General features: G+C 33.9%; 2 protein-coding genes across 3 annotated transcripts in view; one reads left to right on the top strand and one right to left on the bottom strand.

Moving 5' to 3' along the window:
* Septin4 (septin 4) overlaps nucleotides 1–6,591 on the top strand; it is a 72,944-nt gene extending 66,353 nt beyond the window's left edge. For both annotated transcript variants that reach the window (XM_089636195.1, XM_089636194.1), the window contains exons 7-8: nucleotides 5,484–5,571; nucleotides 6,227–6,591. In XM_089636195.1, the coding sequence (XP_089492321.1) occupies nucleotides 5,484–5,571; nucleotides 6,227–6,313 (175 nt within the window). In that variant the 3' untranslated portion in view covers nucleotides 6,314–6,591. The remainder of the gene's footprint in view (nucleotides 1–5,483; nucleotides 5,572–6,226) is intronic.
* A 1,316-nt stretch (nucleotides 6,592–7,907) lies between these two features.
* LOC149420538 (ADP-ribose pyrophosphatase) lies at nucleotides 7,908–14,911 on the bottom strand. Its single transcript, XM_089636193.1, has 5 exons — nucleotides 14,896–14,911; nucleotides 14,435–14,632; nucleotides 12,155–12,392; nucleotides 10,746–10,894; nucleotides 7,908–10,450 (listed from the first exon to the last, which is right to left on the bottom strand). Exons 2-5 carry the CDS (start codon nucleotides 14,613–14,615, stop codon nucleotides 10,164–10,166), a joined length of 855 nt encoding a protein of 284 aa, XP_089492319.1. The 5' UTR covers nucleotides 14,616–14,632; nucleotides 14,896–14,911; the 3' UTR covers nucleotides 7,908–10,163.
* Nucleotides 14,912–15,878: the final 967 nt, after the last annotated feature.

Here is a 15,878-nt window from a genome sequence, read left to right as displayed (position 1 = left end):
TCCACTTCTTGCAGAAATATTCATGGATTACATTGAAAAACAAATTTTAAATTCAATCTTTAGCAAACACATAATATACTATGTTCGTTATGTTGACGACATTTTGGTCTGTTGGAAAGGTACCAACAGACAATTAGATCTTTTTGTCACATTTGCTAACTCCATCAACCGTAAAATCTGCTTTACGGTTGAAAGAGAGTGTAATAATAAAATTAATTTTTTAGACCTAACTATCGGTAGAGAAAATAATAAACATACGTTTGAAATTTTCCGTAAGCCTACGTTTACAGATACGACCATTAATTATAAATCTTTACACCCATGGTCACATAAATTATCTGCCTACCACTCAATGGTACATAGGCTTACTAATATCCCACTTGACAAGAAAGCATACGAGAAGGAAAAAAATACAATCCTAACTATTGCTAAAAATAATGGCTTCAAGGGTAGAGACATTGAAAAAATAATTAATAATAACAAACACAAAAATAACCTTAAATTAATTTACCCAACGACTAATAATAAGACGAATAATAAATTCGGGTGTTTAGAATTCATCGGACAGACATCTAATAAAATTGCCAAAGTCCTCAAAAAGTGTGGTTTAGATGTTGCCTTCCGCACAAATAACAACTTAGGATCATCTCTTAAAAACTCAAAAAGTAAGGTACTCAAATTACAAAATAGTGGCATTTATAAACTCCAGTGTGACGAATGCAACGCTGTTTATGTTGGACAAACGGGCCGGTCCTTTAACACTAGGTTTAAAGAACATATAAGATCTTTTAAAAATAATAATAAAATACAATCTCAATTTGCCAAACATCTCCTAGATGAAAATCACTCACTTAATGATAATAATAAACCAACTCCGTTACACATACAAAATAAAGGCCGTAAACTGAATCTTTTAGAGCAGTTAGAAATTAACAAAAACTCTAATAATCCAAAAGCTATTCTAATTAATGAACAAACAAATATAATTCGTTCACCCCTACTAGATATCTTCAAACCTAATGCAAATATGAGTGCACTATGAAGTACTTAATTATGCTATTAAAATAACCCTATGAGTCATCGTTTGGGAATAACTAACATAAAGACATTCAGTCAAATTTAAACATTACACTAATTGGGGAAACTTTGCTGGGGTAATAACCATTAATAATTTTTGATATTTTACTTAGAAATCAATTAAGAAATCAGTAAATGAAATTAAAATACCTACCTAGAAATAATATAAATTTATCGTCTGTAAGTGGGCTACCCACAGTTTGATAATGCCTTCAGAGGGCGAAACAGCTGTCACGCGTAATAATAATTACACAGCAGAACTTGTTTAAAAATAAACTGTTTTTATAAACCCAATAATAATATTATTGTATATATAAAAAATAAAAAAATAAAATGGAGTTCTACAAATTAAACTTAATAACAATAAATAAATTGAAGGTTGCTGATATAGCTACCCAAGTGATTTTTTACAGACGATTAAAATTAAAACATCGGAAAATAGTGCAAAACCTTTGGTTTAACCAAGAGTGTTTGAAGTTAAACGTGATCCCCAAGTACGTGCATATTTCTACCAAAAGCAAATCCTCGGCAGCCATAAAAACTGTGCATCGAGCGCAGAGGATATGGTTGAAGGAGGAGACTAAGGAATGTTGTCGGAAAAGGGACACAATACTTCACTACATCAAGGTATTGCATTCGGAATTAACTTTTAAACTGCATCCATGGGAATTTGATACCCTGGATTACGATACTCGTGAACACATCGGCGGAATTATATCTGATAAATTCAAAACTCAGGAAAATAAACTTAAAAAACTTGTCGAATCTAAAAATAAAAATGTAAAAGTCAATGAATATCAAAGTAATACAAACACGGAGTTTTATATAAAAACTATTAACCTATCAGGTGAAACTTTTGAAGAAGATGAAATAAATTTACTAGATAAAGGCTTCAAATATAAAATAAATTCAGATATCACTAAAAAACAAATTGAATGTTTGGCAATCGACACAGAAATTTCTCTGTCTAAAATAAAAAATAACGGCTTACCTAAACAAATAACAGCGGATATATTGAGAAAAACTTTGAAATCAACCAGTAAAAATAAAAATAAATTCAATATAAAAGAAACGGAAATTTTAAATGATATTAAAGCCAAAATTAAAAATAGCGACCTCACAATTACTAAAGCGGATAAGGGAAATTCCGTCGTTATATTAAACAAAATTGATTACTTAAATAAAGTAGAAGCATTCCTAAAACCAGAAGACTTTGAAATCTTAAAAAAGGACCCAACGGACAAAATTTCAGTAAACGTGCGCAACCTAATAAATAATTGCCAATCAATATTCCCAAATAAATTCGCTAGAAGAAGTGCAATGGTGATGAATCCAAGGGCTCCTGCATTATACGGACAACCTAAAATTCACAAGGATAATATCCCCATACGTCCCGTGGTTTCTTTTATAAACGCCCCAACGACAATACTCGCCAAAAAACTTAACTTTCTTTTCAAACAACATACTAAATTCTACCCAAAACATAGCGTTAAAAATTCTCTCGAACTTGTAAATAAAATAAAAAACATTAATCTACCGCACAATTGCCAGTTCATATCTTTAGACGTGGTCAGTCTCTTTAGCAATATCCCTATTCAAGAATGCCTTAAAATCATTGAAGATATTTTAGACGAATCTAATATAAACCCAGTTACTAAAAAAGACTTATTCGATCTATTTAAAATTTGTGTTGAAACTAACTACTTTGAGTTTAATGATAAATTCTATCAACAAAACGACGGATTACCAATGGGATCGCCCCTCAGTCCACTTCTTGCAGAAATATTCATGGATTACATTGAAAAACAAATTTTAAATTCAATCTTTAGCAAACACATAATATACTATGTTCGTTATGTTGACGACATTTTGGTCTGTTGGAAAGGTACCAACAGACAATTAGATCTTTTTGTCACATTTGCTAACTCCATCAACCGTAAAATCTGCTTTACGGTTGAAAGAGAGTGTAATAATAAAATTAATTTTTTAGACCTAACTATCGGTAGAGAAAATAATAAACATACGTTTGAAATTTTCCGTAAGCCTACGTTTACAGATACGACCATTAATTATAAATCTTTACACCCATGGTCACATAAATTATCTGCCTACCACTCAATGGTACATAGGCTTACTAATATCCCACTTGACAAGAAAGCATACGAGAAGGAAAAAAATACAATCCTAACTATTGCTAAAAATAATGGCTTCAAGGGTAGAGACATTGAAAAAATAATTAATAATAACAAACACAAAAATAACCTTAAATTAATTTACCCAACGACTAATAATAAGACGAATAATAAATTCGGGTGTTTAGAATTCATCGGACAGACATCTAATAAAATTGCCAAAGTCCTCAAAAAGTGTGGTTTAGATGTTGCCTTCCGCACAAATAACAACTTAGGATCATCTCTTAAAAACTCAAAAAGTAAGGTACTCAAATTACAAAATAGTGGCATTTATAAACTCCAGTGTGACGAATGCAACGCTGTTTATGTTGGACAAACGGGCCGGTCCTTTAACACTAGGTTTAAAGAACATATAAGATCTTTTAAAAATAATAATAAAATACAATCTCAATTTGCCAAACATCTCCTAGATGAAAATCACTCACTTAATGATAATAATAAACCAACTCCGTTACACATACAAAATAAAGGCCGTAAACTGAATCTTTTAGAGCAGTTAGAAATTAACAAAAACTCTAATAATCCAAAAGCTATTCTAATTAATGAACAAACAAATATAATTCGTTCACCCCTACTAGATATCTTCAAACCTAATGCAAATATGAGTGCACTATGAAGTACTTAATTATGCTATTAAAATAACCCTATGAGTCATCGTTTGGGAATAACTAACATAAAGACATTCAGTCAAATTTAAACATTACACTAATTGGGGAAACTTTGCTGGGGTAATAACCATTAATAATTTTTGATATTTTACTTAGAAATCAATTAAGAAATCAGTAAATGAAATTAAAATACCTACCTAGAAATAATATAAATTTATCGTCTGTAAGTGGGCTACCCACAGTTTGATAATGCCTTCAGAGGGCGAAACAGCTGTCACGCGTAATAATAATTACACAGCAGAACTTGTTTAAAAATAAACTGTTTTTATAAACCCAATAATAATATTATTGTATATATAAAAAATAAAAAAATAAAATGGAGTTCTACAAATTAAACTTAATAACAATAAATAGACCTTTTTGATATTTTCAAAACCTCACCGTCTTGCATCAAGGCAAAAATACTTGGTTGTGAATGTAACTGATATGTTTGTGAAATGTTAAATGTCTGTTTGTACTGCATCATACTGACATGTTCTTCTTTATGTGTAACATATGTATGGTGTTCTTATACATATACATTCCACATATATACATATATGTGAAATGTATATGTATAGCATCAATATAAACTGCTTGAGATTTCTTACAGTGTTGGCTAACGGATGTATTATTTTAATAATAAAAAAATATTTTTAATTGTCAAGTCTCTGACAGCCCTGAATTGTTGAAGCTACTTTGCCATACACTCCGGCCATAGTGGCCAAGTTGAGATATAAATTTGATTGTAACAATAAACTCACTACTATTTGCGCTACTATAATACTTTGCTAGATTATATCTGTTGGCAAGTCACCTTTACTGTATATTTTATCCTGTGTAAATGAAGTGTTTTCTATTATTGTAGCATTCTATGCCTTAAGAAAATTTCAGCTGTATCACATTCAATGTCGTTTTATATACATATTGTTGTGTTCTTCAATTTAATACTAATATTCGCCTACGTATCACTGTGAACTTATAATATAATGTATCACATTACTGTAAAAGCCTTTTATGGCGTTTAATAAATAAATAAATAAATAAATAAATAAATAAATAAATTGTAATCAAATGATCGTAAGGAAAATGATTGTAGGCAAATAATAAGCAAATAATAGATCTATGTGTCATGTTAAAGTAAAAAGATTCGATGTAATTTACGTGTAATCATTAATTTTATAAGTTAATGTACTGTTTAAGATCAAATGGTAATTCACTATCATTTATGATCAAATGAAAATTACGATCTTTTTACATTTGATCTTAAGAATACGATCTTTTGCTTACGATCAAAATGTCGGTTACCGTTTGAATACTTAACGCAATATCTCTGGACTGAATTGAGATACAGAGTGGAATTAAAGTCGATGTAATGTAGTTTTTTAACAGTAACATTGTGGTATACAATACTGAATGGTGGAAGAAGTAGGAGATGTCCGAGGAAGATATTAGCAAAAGCGAAGCATTGTGGGGTCCGCCAGTATATTATATTTGGTGTAGCTCTGCAGAATCGTCAACATAACGTGTTCTTTTAACCTGACTTTTTATTTATTTTGTTTAACAGAAAACTAAAACGCGACTCCATGGGCAACAACGGCGATGTTAGTAATATCACAGAAACAGACCGACTTTTGCTACAGAAGGATGAAGAGGTAAGACATGTAGTGTAACGCCGCTCGAAAATTATACTACGAATTGGGATGGCAGAATAATAGTCAATAGACTTTAATTAATTAACACAATGTATAATCTTGACAACCATTCATACTCTTTTATAACCCTTTGTTCTCACTCTCTCATGCTGTCTCTTTCATACCATACTACAATTGCGTGGAAGTTATATTTATGAAAGCCGTGGATTTTCCAGAAGAGATTAATAGCATATTTAATTTTTTTTAAAGAAAGAGAAACTTTCCTAGGTTATGAATAACCTGACAATATTTAAAAATCTGATACTACCATCACAATAAGCGGAAAATGTTGCTTGCGTCGTGATGGAGGACTTAGTCAGCCGAGGAATTGAACTCACTTTGCATGGGTGGGATCCAGACAAAATGCCAACTCAGCCACAGACCGATCATATATTAGAGTTACAGGTGATGAAGAAGAAACATTGGCCAATCATTCACACTTTGTATTATAGTCATTTCATCTCTCTCTCACAAGCCACTCTCTCTTTTACACTAGAAAACATTAACAGCATATTTATATGAAGAGATATTGGACAACCGTTCACACTCTATAATCCTTTCTTCTCGCTCGCTCTTTCATTTTAGAAGAGATTAATAATGTATTTATCCTTTTCAGATTCGAAGAATGCAAGATATGCTGACGCAGATGCAGCAAAAGCTGAAAGCCTCCGATAAGAAGCACGATAGCGTTATAGATGTTTGAATTTTATGTGATTTTATATTAAAGTTACTGTGACAGTAAAGTAGAATAATAATGATTAGCTCGTACATATACCTACTTTATATTATTCTATAAATATGTATTGTGTATTATAAAGACTTATGCATTCTGCGAGGATGTGTTATTGATTGTGTTCTCCTTAATTTATTTAATAGTTTTACCGTATTGTTGCACAATGGATGTTAGTCGTTTTATTTGTACATAGATTTATATTATTATAATAGCGTAATCAAATCTACACAACTCATTAAACTAAGAGAAGATGCATTTTTATTACATGAATATTAATATGTCTGTATTGATAATAAATTAACATTTAAACTATTTAAAATGGAATTATTTATTTTGTATGTCCTTCCTCGGAAAATATTAACATAAAATAAAAGAAATCCAAGCAATGAAGCAGTTGTACTCTAAACTAGTCCCAGCGAATGCTTATATGAATGTTTGTCCTCTTCCTTCTCACTTGTCTTATTTGAAAACGAAAAAGACAGAAGATACTAGAATGATGACATCGCATACAATTTCTCACTGGGACCAGTACATCTCTGCAAGCGACCAAAAGATGAAGAGAATGTCTGTGGCGGGCAAATATTGTGATTTGGTTTTTATTCAAATCTACAGTTTTATCCAGAGGTTGATGAAATTTTGCTTGTTTTGCGAACATGTGTTTTCCCGAACACAAGTTCGGGAAAACGTGTGTCATGCAACACTAACGTGCTAGCGGAACGAGTGCTGATCAGAGACTAACGCACTGGCGCGGAAGTCCCGGCTCACAAGTGAGTGACATGAAGATTGGGCTCTGCGCCACTCGTTATGCGAAATGTTGCTCATTAAGAGAGCATTTTTTTCACAATCTATTTTGCTCGCTATGCAAATTACTTGCTATAGGAGGTCCTCGCTTTACGCCGATTCCTTAGTGGCTCATGACTTCATGAGGGAACCGCCTATAACATTACAGTGTAAAGCTGTTAACTTTTCTCCCATCCAAAAGAGGAACTGACGAATGAACTACATTACTTGCTCAGTAATCCGTCACTTGATTATGAGACAACTAATCAAACTGAAACGAAACTGACAGTACATTTGCAAATATTCGAGACTGTGTTTGCTACACGGCCAAATAAATTGCCCAACCATTCAGCTGCTATTTTCCACTCGTCAATTATATTACCACCCAGTGTTTGGTCGTTCAATGTACGGACGCCGCTTTGAACAAATATTGCCATGTTTTAATAGCTTATCGACTGAATCTAAAACAAGATCTGAGATGGTGGATCCTGTGCGGAACTAGTCAGGACTATCATTGGATGAGTCTTTACTGTTTTGTGGAAGATTGTTATACAGGCACTAATTATTGTCAAACCCATGATTTACTTGTTTATTTCATTTTATAAATTCTATTATAAGTTTCCATGGGAAAAGTGGTAATAGTTATAAAGTGTGGGCAGTCCAATAATCACAACTAATACTGACTTGCTAACTGCCATAAGGTGTAATACATGGATAACAAACAGAAATAAAAATTGGATCATAATTTTCATTTTTATATTATAAAAATTCAAATAAAAATACTTACATATTCTTTTATTAGTTATTTACATATCTTCGACAGTTATAGCATTTTATAAGTAAGAGAATATTACGGCGGCCACGGCAGTGATGAAAAACTATGCCCGACATATTTGCAGAAAGCATTAAGCATAGAATAAAGAAGAACACAAGAAATGTTTGTGGACATATTTCAAAATAATTGTGATGGAGATCTAAAACTTCTGGGCAAAATGGAACATATTTGTTTCCACTCAAATTTGTATGAAAGGAAATTCTAGTTTTCTTCTTTACTCTACGACGGCAATTAACATTTCTTCATTGATATAGAAAATGAGGAGGATGGAAGGAGAAGCGTGCGCCGAACCATGAATCATGGTAAAGGAACGAATCAAACGGTTTGGGTTCGGCTCGCAAGTGTTAACACAGCATAAGAAAGTAGTGTTTGCAAAAGTGTTAGTTCACATTAATCCACCGTCTCATAAACACTCTTCAGTTAGTCTGACTCTTGACATGCCCAGGCACTGACTTAAGTATTTTCCTAGGGCATCCCAAAATTAAACTGCAAGGTTAAGCATATCAAACTGTACGTAATTATATATTAATAACATTATTTCGGAATGCGAGAAGGAAGAAGCTACTAAATTGTTATCAGCTCAGCTTTTAAATATCATTAGGGGCATATTTGCATCACCTTAATACAAGTTTTGGACCATATTTGCGTGAAGGTTTCGATTTTATGCTAAACCATGTTGGCGTGTACACTTTTATCGCGTACGTAGCAAACTCAACTTGAGATATGGGAACTTTATTGCCAAGTATACTTTGTTTGCACAGGTCATCCAACGAGATTGTGCCGTAATGCGTCTTATTGATCAATACAATCTAAAAACTAACTTTTTAGTGATTCTTTCAAAATGTGTGTAATGCGTCTTATTGATCAACACCATCTAAAAACTCAGTTTCAGTGATTCTTACAAAATGTGTTTAATGTGTCTTATTGATCAATACAATCTAAAAACTAACTTTTTAGTGATTCTTATAAAATGTGTGTAATGCGTCTTATTGATCAATACAATACAAAAACTATTTTTTTAGTGATTCTTTCAAAATGTGTGTAATGCGTCTTATTGATCAATACAATATAAAAACTATTTTTTTAGTGATTCTTTCAAAATGAGTATAATGCGTCTTATTGATCAATACAATCTAAAAAATAACTTTTTAGTGATTTTTTCAAAATGTGTGTAATGCGTCTTATTGATCAATACAATCTAAAAACTAACTTTTTAGTGATTCTTTCAAAATGTGTGTAATACGTCTTATTGATCAACACCATCTAAAAACTCAGTTTCAGTGATTCTTACAAAACGTGTTTAATGTGTCTTATTGATCAATACAATCTAAAAACTAACTTTTTAGTGATTCTTATAAAATGTGTGTAATGCGTCTTATTGATCAATACAATACAAAAACTATTTTTTTAGTGATTCTTTCAAAATGCGTGTAATGTGTCTTATTGATCAATACAATCTAAAAACTAACTTTTTAGTGATTCTTTCAAAATGTGTGTAATGCATCTTATCAATACAATCTGAAAAATCACTTTTTAGTGATTATTTCAAATGTGTGCAATGTGTCTTATTGATCAACACCATCTAAAAACTCAGTTTCAGTGATATTTCCTAATGCGTGTAATGTGTCTTATTGATCAATACAATTTAAAAACTTACTTTTAGTGATCCTTTCAAATGTGCAATAAATTGAGAAACTACAAAAAAATCTAACAAATTATTATTTAGTTTAATTATTGGTATTTTTTAGTTTAATTATTGGTAGCACGGGTAAAGAACACTGAAGAGATAAACCAATAGAAATGTATTGTGGGCTGTTCCCCGACTCAACTCAGCTTTTCCCAACATCTACTGAAATTGTTTAAGTATTTTACAAAAAATATGATTGAAATTCCTTCTTGCACACACAAACCATTTCAGTATGTGAACGGTCTTTTGTTAAATGGGTACATTAGTATTCTTTGACCTTCGCCACGCTAAGATGCAAAACAAAAATTTTGTTACCACGAGGGTTATTGTTCGTAGGTTTTGTAGGAATACAAAATACCAATACATATGTAATAAATTCACTATTGTTTATGCAAGGAAGATAGAGATTTAGATTATCCCTGTTGGCAGTGGAAGGTTGAAATCTGTATAGATTACACTTCTCGGGATTATCTGTTCGGTATATTTTTCAGGTGTTTTTGTTTATATCCATTATATTTTTACCAGTGGCAATATTTAACCTGAGCCACTTTTTCAACAAAATCTCTATGAGTAGCGTAGAGCGCCAACTCCCGGTGAATGTCAATCCACTTAACGCCGACTGCATCGTCGCCTGCGTTGAGAGCCACATACTTTAAAGTGTCGCCCGTCTCGTCGTGAAAACTGAATGCTGTCGTCTCCATCCAGGAGTTGTCTGTGTTCCTGGGGTCGTCAACATAAGTGCAGAGGACCTCTTCACCTTTGGAGAAGAATTCCTTGAGGGAGAGGTCCGCCATCAGTTTTTCATCTGGAAATAAAAATGTTATTGAAAATGCATGATGCATTATGAAAAAAAAAGTTAATTATAATTTCTTTCCCATCTATTTTAAAGTGTGTAAGATTTAATGCTGTTACTGTCACTGTTAGTTAGGTAATACCATCAGTCATGTGCAGAGAGTTGAGAGTTTCCTGGTGGCTTCCCGGAGAGATGTGGCAGACACATTCTCCCCGGGGTCCAGCATCCCCCCCGGCAGAGCCCACTCCTTGTAGTCCCTCCCCTGGACCTTAGAGATTTAATGCTGTCACTGTTAGTTAGGTAATACCATCAGTCATGTGCAGAGAGTTGGTGGCTTCCTCCAGGAACTCCCGGACAGCCGTGGCAGACACCTTCTCTCCGGGGTCCACCATGCCCCCTGGCAGAGCCCACTCCTTGTTGTCCCTCCTCTGTACCACAACCAGCTGCAGGATTGGCCTGTAGTAAAAAAGATTTACAACATTAATCTTTCCGTTGCCAACAGAGGTAACCAAACTCTCAAATTATATCCTGCAGAAATAGTGAACTTATTGAAAACCTATAAACATAACCTAATAATTATAGCATGCGTGGGATAGGAAACATTTTATATATATATATATATTTTTTTTTTTATATTAACTCCACACAGGAGGCCCTGAAGAAAATAATTTCCCTCAGGGCCTATGTCATCTTTGAGGATGCTGTGTGGAGGGTTTTTTTGTGGAGAGGAAGGAGTGAACATGGGTCTTGAAGAGTCCCATGTTGTAGGAGGGAGGAAACACAGAGGCCGGCAGTTCGTTCCACAGCCGAGCTGTTGAACTTAAGAACAAATCGTAGAAGCGACCCGTTCTCATGTGACAAATGTCAACCGTGTACAAATGTTGGGCGCGCGTTTGGCCTGTTTCCCGACTACGCACCGGTGCCGAAGGGATCAATGACGCTAGTTCCTCAGAGCATCTTCCATTGTAATACCGATAGAACAAGGACAGCATACCTACCTGACGCCTGTGCTCTAAAGATTGGGGAATCTATCAAACGGACCGCCCGTTTTTGCACAGAGTCAAGGGTTTTTTTCAGGTATTTAGGGGCTCCGGACCAGAGATGGCTGCCAAATTCGACAGTAGGCCGCACTTGCGATTTGTACAGGGTCAGCAGTTGTGTACTATTAAAGTATCTGCGGGCCCTGTACAGTACGCCCAGCTTCTGAGAGGCCAACTTTACTCTGGCTTCGATGGAGCCCCCGTACCTGAGCTGGTCACTTATAGTTACACCAAGCATATCAATGGAAGGCCTGTTTGGAAGATTGCTTCCGCTGAAGGAGACTAGATTATCATTTAGATATACATTGTGATAACACATTATCTGGTAAGATGGCAACATTTGCAGAAACTTCGAGCATCCTATTCACTGGGCTATTGATAATCTCTACCATTCATGATAGCCAGATCTAAAGAGGTCGACACATAGATTTTAGAAACAAAAGGAGATATAACATGAAAGAGTTCAGACTATCACCGAGCTACGACCAAACTGCACGTACTATCAAAGCGATGGAGTCAACTAAAGTTATGCATTTGGTGTATAGTTAGAAACAAAATCAGGGCACAGCCAGTAGAGGTTGAGCGTGGTGTCATACTATTAACGGTTCATGACCCATCAAAAATAAAGTAAGTAGTAAACATGAAGTTAATAAAAAGCAATTCAATAGCATCATACTTATTAGAAGTAGAATTATTCATGATCTCTCCTTCCTTGTTCCTCTTCCAGCGAGTGACAATGGGGTCCGCAGCGTGATTGGGCCCCCATCGCCCCAGCAGCCCGTGACCCCGCAGTCCCGTGCGGCCCTGTGGGTTCAGCGGGTAACCCTCTGTGTCCAAGGAGTACACCCCCTCATAGCTGGCCCTGTTCACGTCATTGTCCAGGCTGTTCCATTTCGGGGTGAATCCGGGTGTGCCTGATGGTATTATTACAGGTGATTACAATTTTTAAAAGTGCCATAATTTAAGCCTCTCAAGCGAGTGAGAAGGCACGAGTCACCCAAAAGATACTGTGCAAGTAGATTAGCGCATAAGCGAACTAATACGCGAGTGAGATGGAGAATTTTTTGACTACGTAATCTGCAGTGGGTACGGTTCCAGCGAGCAATGAGTATTATTTGCGGCAAGGAATGATACCTACAAATATTTATGCTTGAAGGATAGTGATATTAGAGAATTTGGGTACGCCTGTTGGCAACGGAAGCGTTAAGATGAATAAAGTGATTGAATGACTAAACAAATCGGCCGCAGTCTGCTAGCAATTGACTTGACAAGGAAATAATGTATCTTAATATTATTCAAGCTTGTCGTTTCGTCACTTGCAAACATATTTATTTTACCTGTAAAAAAGCGTATTGCAAATTCCATGTCAAATATTATGTTTACGATTTTAAAAAGTCATAGTACTGAATATATATTTACAGGAAAGCCTCATATGACTTATCTTTACTGTGAAGAATGCTTATTTAGCCAAAAAATATAATAAAACCTAAGAATGTTTTGTTATTTCTTCGTTATATTATATTTTTTTATAATTTTCTCTGAATATAATTAACTATCCTGGGGAAACTACATAAGATAGATATATTTAATTTTTACAAATATATGAACACATTATCTGGTATGACAGTACAATTTACAAAAACATAATTAATAAAACAGTGTCAGCGGGTGTTAAGTTTCCGAATTCCACCTCATGCATGCATTTTCTTAAATACATAACACTTAACCCACTTCGGCCAGGAAAGGTAGTTCTACCCGTTCGGTCGATTGATGTTTAACGCCGGGAAGGGTAGTTCTACCTTTCGCGCCGGCTTCATTTCAATAGCAGAAAAGACGGAATTAGTCAATGTTTTTATATGAATATTATTTAACAATCTCTTTGTAAAGGTCGCAGCTATATGTACACAATTATCGAATCGTAATGCAAGTCTTCTTTTTATATTTATCTTCAAGCTTTTCGTTTACATCGGTATTTCAATAAAAGGATAGCATATCATTTGTTATTGTAATATTCAAATCTCTATCTCTGTTCCACCCCACTAAACTCCTATGTGCATGCGAGTGAGAGATATCGGGCGTATTTAAAGAAAGCAGGTATGGGCAAATAACGATAGGCGGACCGTAATAAACATATTACAAGGTTAATTGAGTTGCATTTCAAATAATATTCGATTTTCGTTTAGTATTTTTATAGTTTGGGAATGCTGAGTTACTACGTAGAAATTTTTACTGAAATATTTTGATTATTTACGAAGATATAGCGATTTAAAACAAATTAAAGAAATTTACGCGGGACCTTTATTTTCGCCCGGAGACAGCGTAGCGCCAGTGCAAAAAATACCTGCCAGAAATATGTTAATTACTTTTGGGGTAATTATTCGGGATCACTGGCCATACCACTTTTTTTTAAATAAAACTGCCAAAATAGTACCTACTTAATTTGCATAGAGTAAATGGTAATACATAACATCTCTTATAGCCACTTGTATAGTATCAAGAATACCAACATAAGAGAATGTCGGCAACAGAAATTATTTTGGTTGTCATCCCATACAATTAAGTAATTAAAAATTAGATTGATAAAATTAAAAATTTCCCAAATGCAGATAGTTGTCTTTTATAGTAATTAAGTTGAATCAAAAGGTTTTTTTTTTTTAAATTCGTATAAAGCGTGGCCAGCGATCCTGAATATTTACCACTTCTGGAAATAACTATTTAAGTCGGGGAGATGGAAAACATGCACAAAATAGGTTTTTATGTTGATAGTTTGGGTTATTTTAATAATTTATGCGTATTCCTAACCTTCAAACATAACATTGATTGAGGAAAAATAGACATAATTAGTAGTTTCTTATTGTAGTAATTAGGTTGAAACCAAGTGTTATTTTTTTATGTTTTTGCATATTAAGCATGATGCGGAATTTGGCAACTTTATCAATAATTATTGTAAACTTACCTAATTTTGGGTCTGCGTATGATTTACCCTCTAATGTAAGCGAGCTGTAAAAGGGCGGCTTATATTCCGGGAAGTCTACTTTCCAGGCTACCTTAGTGTCAGGAACGTCGAACCTCTGCACTTGCGAGCGAGGATATAGCCCTCCTCGACAAATGGAGTGCGCTTTCATCACTGCCCGCATATAAAAATTACACGAATCTGCACCCCAAAATAAAACAAAACTCATAAAAATCAAAGACAAGCATACTAAATTGTTGACCATTTTAAATTTATAAATATTGGAGATTCGAAGCATATGGTCAATTTAACTGAGTTGAGACCTATATCTAAACATCATTCGATTAATTAACACCTATTACGAATTAAATTATTGATAAACAAGAAAAGGTCATTTAATTGACATTGGCCGCATTGGCACATAAGATATTTGATAAAGAGTGATTTTTGAACAGTTCACTGACTCTTGACTAGAAATTGAAGTAATAGAAAGTCTTGTTTACCGTATCACAAAAAATATAAACAAAATAACACGAATATTATGTCAGTACATAGTATTTTGTTTGAATTTTGACGTATTACATGACATCTACTTTCGATGTTGCCAGTTTCCACACCAGTTTCAAGTTGCCACGAATAAAATTTTATCGGTACTTATTTAAGTAGTGTTGTTCATAATCGAAATATCCAATAAGGAAGTTGAGTCCATTTTTTTTATTTTTTTTTATCAATGTTCGCATTCAAACTTAAATACTGGTATTTTTTTTTTTTTTTTAAAGTTTGTTTTCATAGTTAAATTAATTCTCAAAGTTTAAATTTTATTAAGCCCGCCAAAACGAGCGGAATCCGAGCGGTAACAGGCGGGGTGTAGTGTGACGTCATTAGAACTGTGAAAACCACGTCGCTTAAGCATTATGTATGGAAAAAATTTTAATTCTTCAACAAGGAATTCCAGTAATTTTTTTACCAATGTTAACCGTCTATTATAATTGATGTTATTAAAAAAAAAGAAAATTGATTAAGATTTCATAGTTAAATTAATATTTTAAGTTAGAATATTTGCTTTTCACGCCCGGTACGGTATTGCCGTCGCTACTTGTTGACGTTCCCCGCGCGAATTCAGGACCACCGCGCAGAAAAGTAGAGACCAAAAGTAAAATAACGGTTTACAGACCAGTTCACTGTGAGACTTTACTGAGCGGCCGGCGGCCTGAAGTGTATCACATGCTATGTGACATGTATAATAATAAAAACATCTAAGTTATGCAATAAACAACATATTATTATAAAGCACTATACGAATATGTATCTTTAGAAATCCATTTCATATAATAATAATAACAAATACGTACATATATTTGACAAACCCAAATAAACCTTTGGCCTATACACCTCTCTCATCTAAACCGACCATCTCTCATGTAATAGAAAGAGATGCACCATAGGT

The sequence above is a fragment of the Hesperophylax consimilis genome, chromosome 10 (assembly GCF_061612785.1).
Source record: "Hesperophylax consimilis isolate HC1 chromosome 10, BYU_Hcon_1.0, whole genome shotgun sequence".
NCBI classification, from domain to species: Eukaryota; Metazoa; Arthropoda; class Insecta; order Trichoptera; family Limnephilidae; genus Hesperophylax; species Hesperophylax consimilis.
Note: the sequence above shows the minus strand (reverse complement) of the source record. Positions and strands in the feature narration are given on the sequence as shown.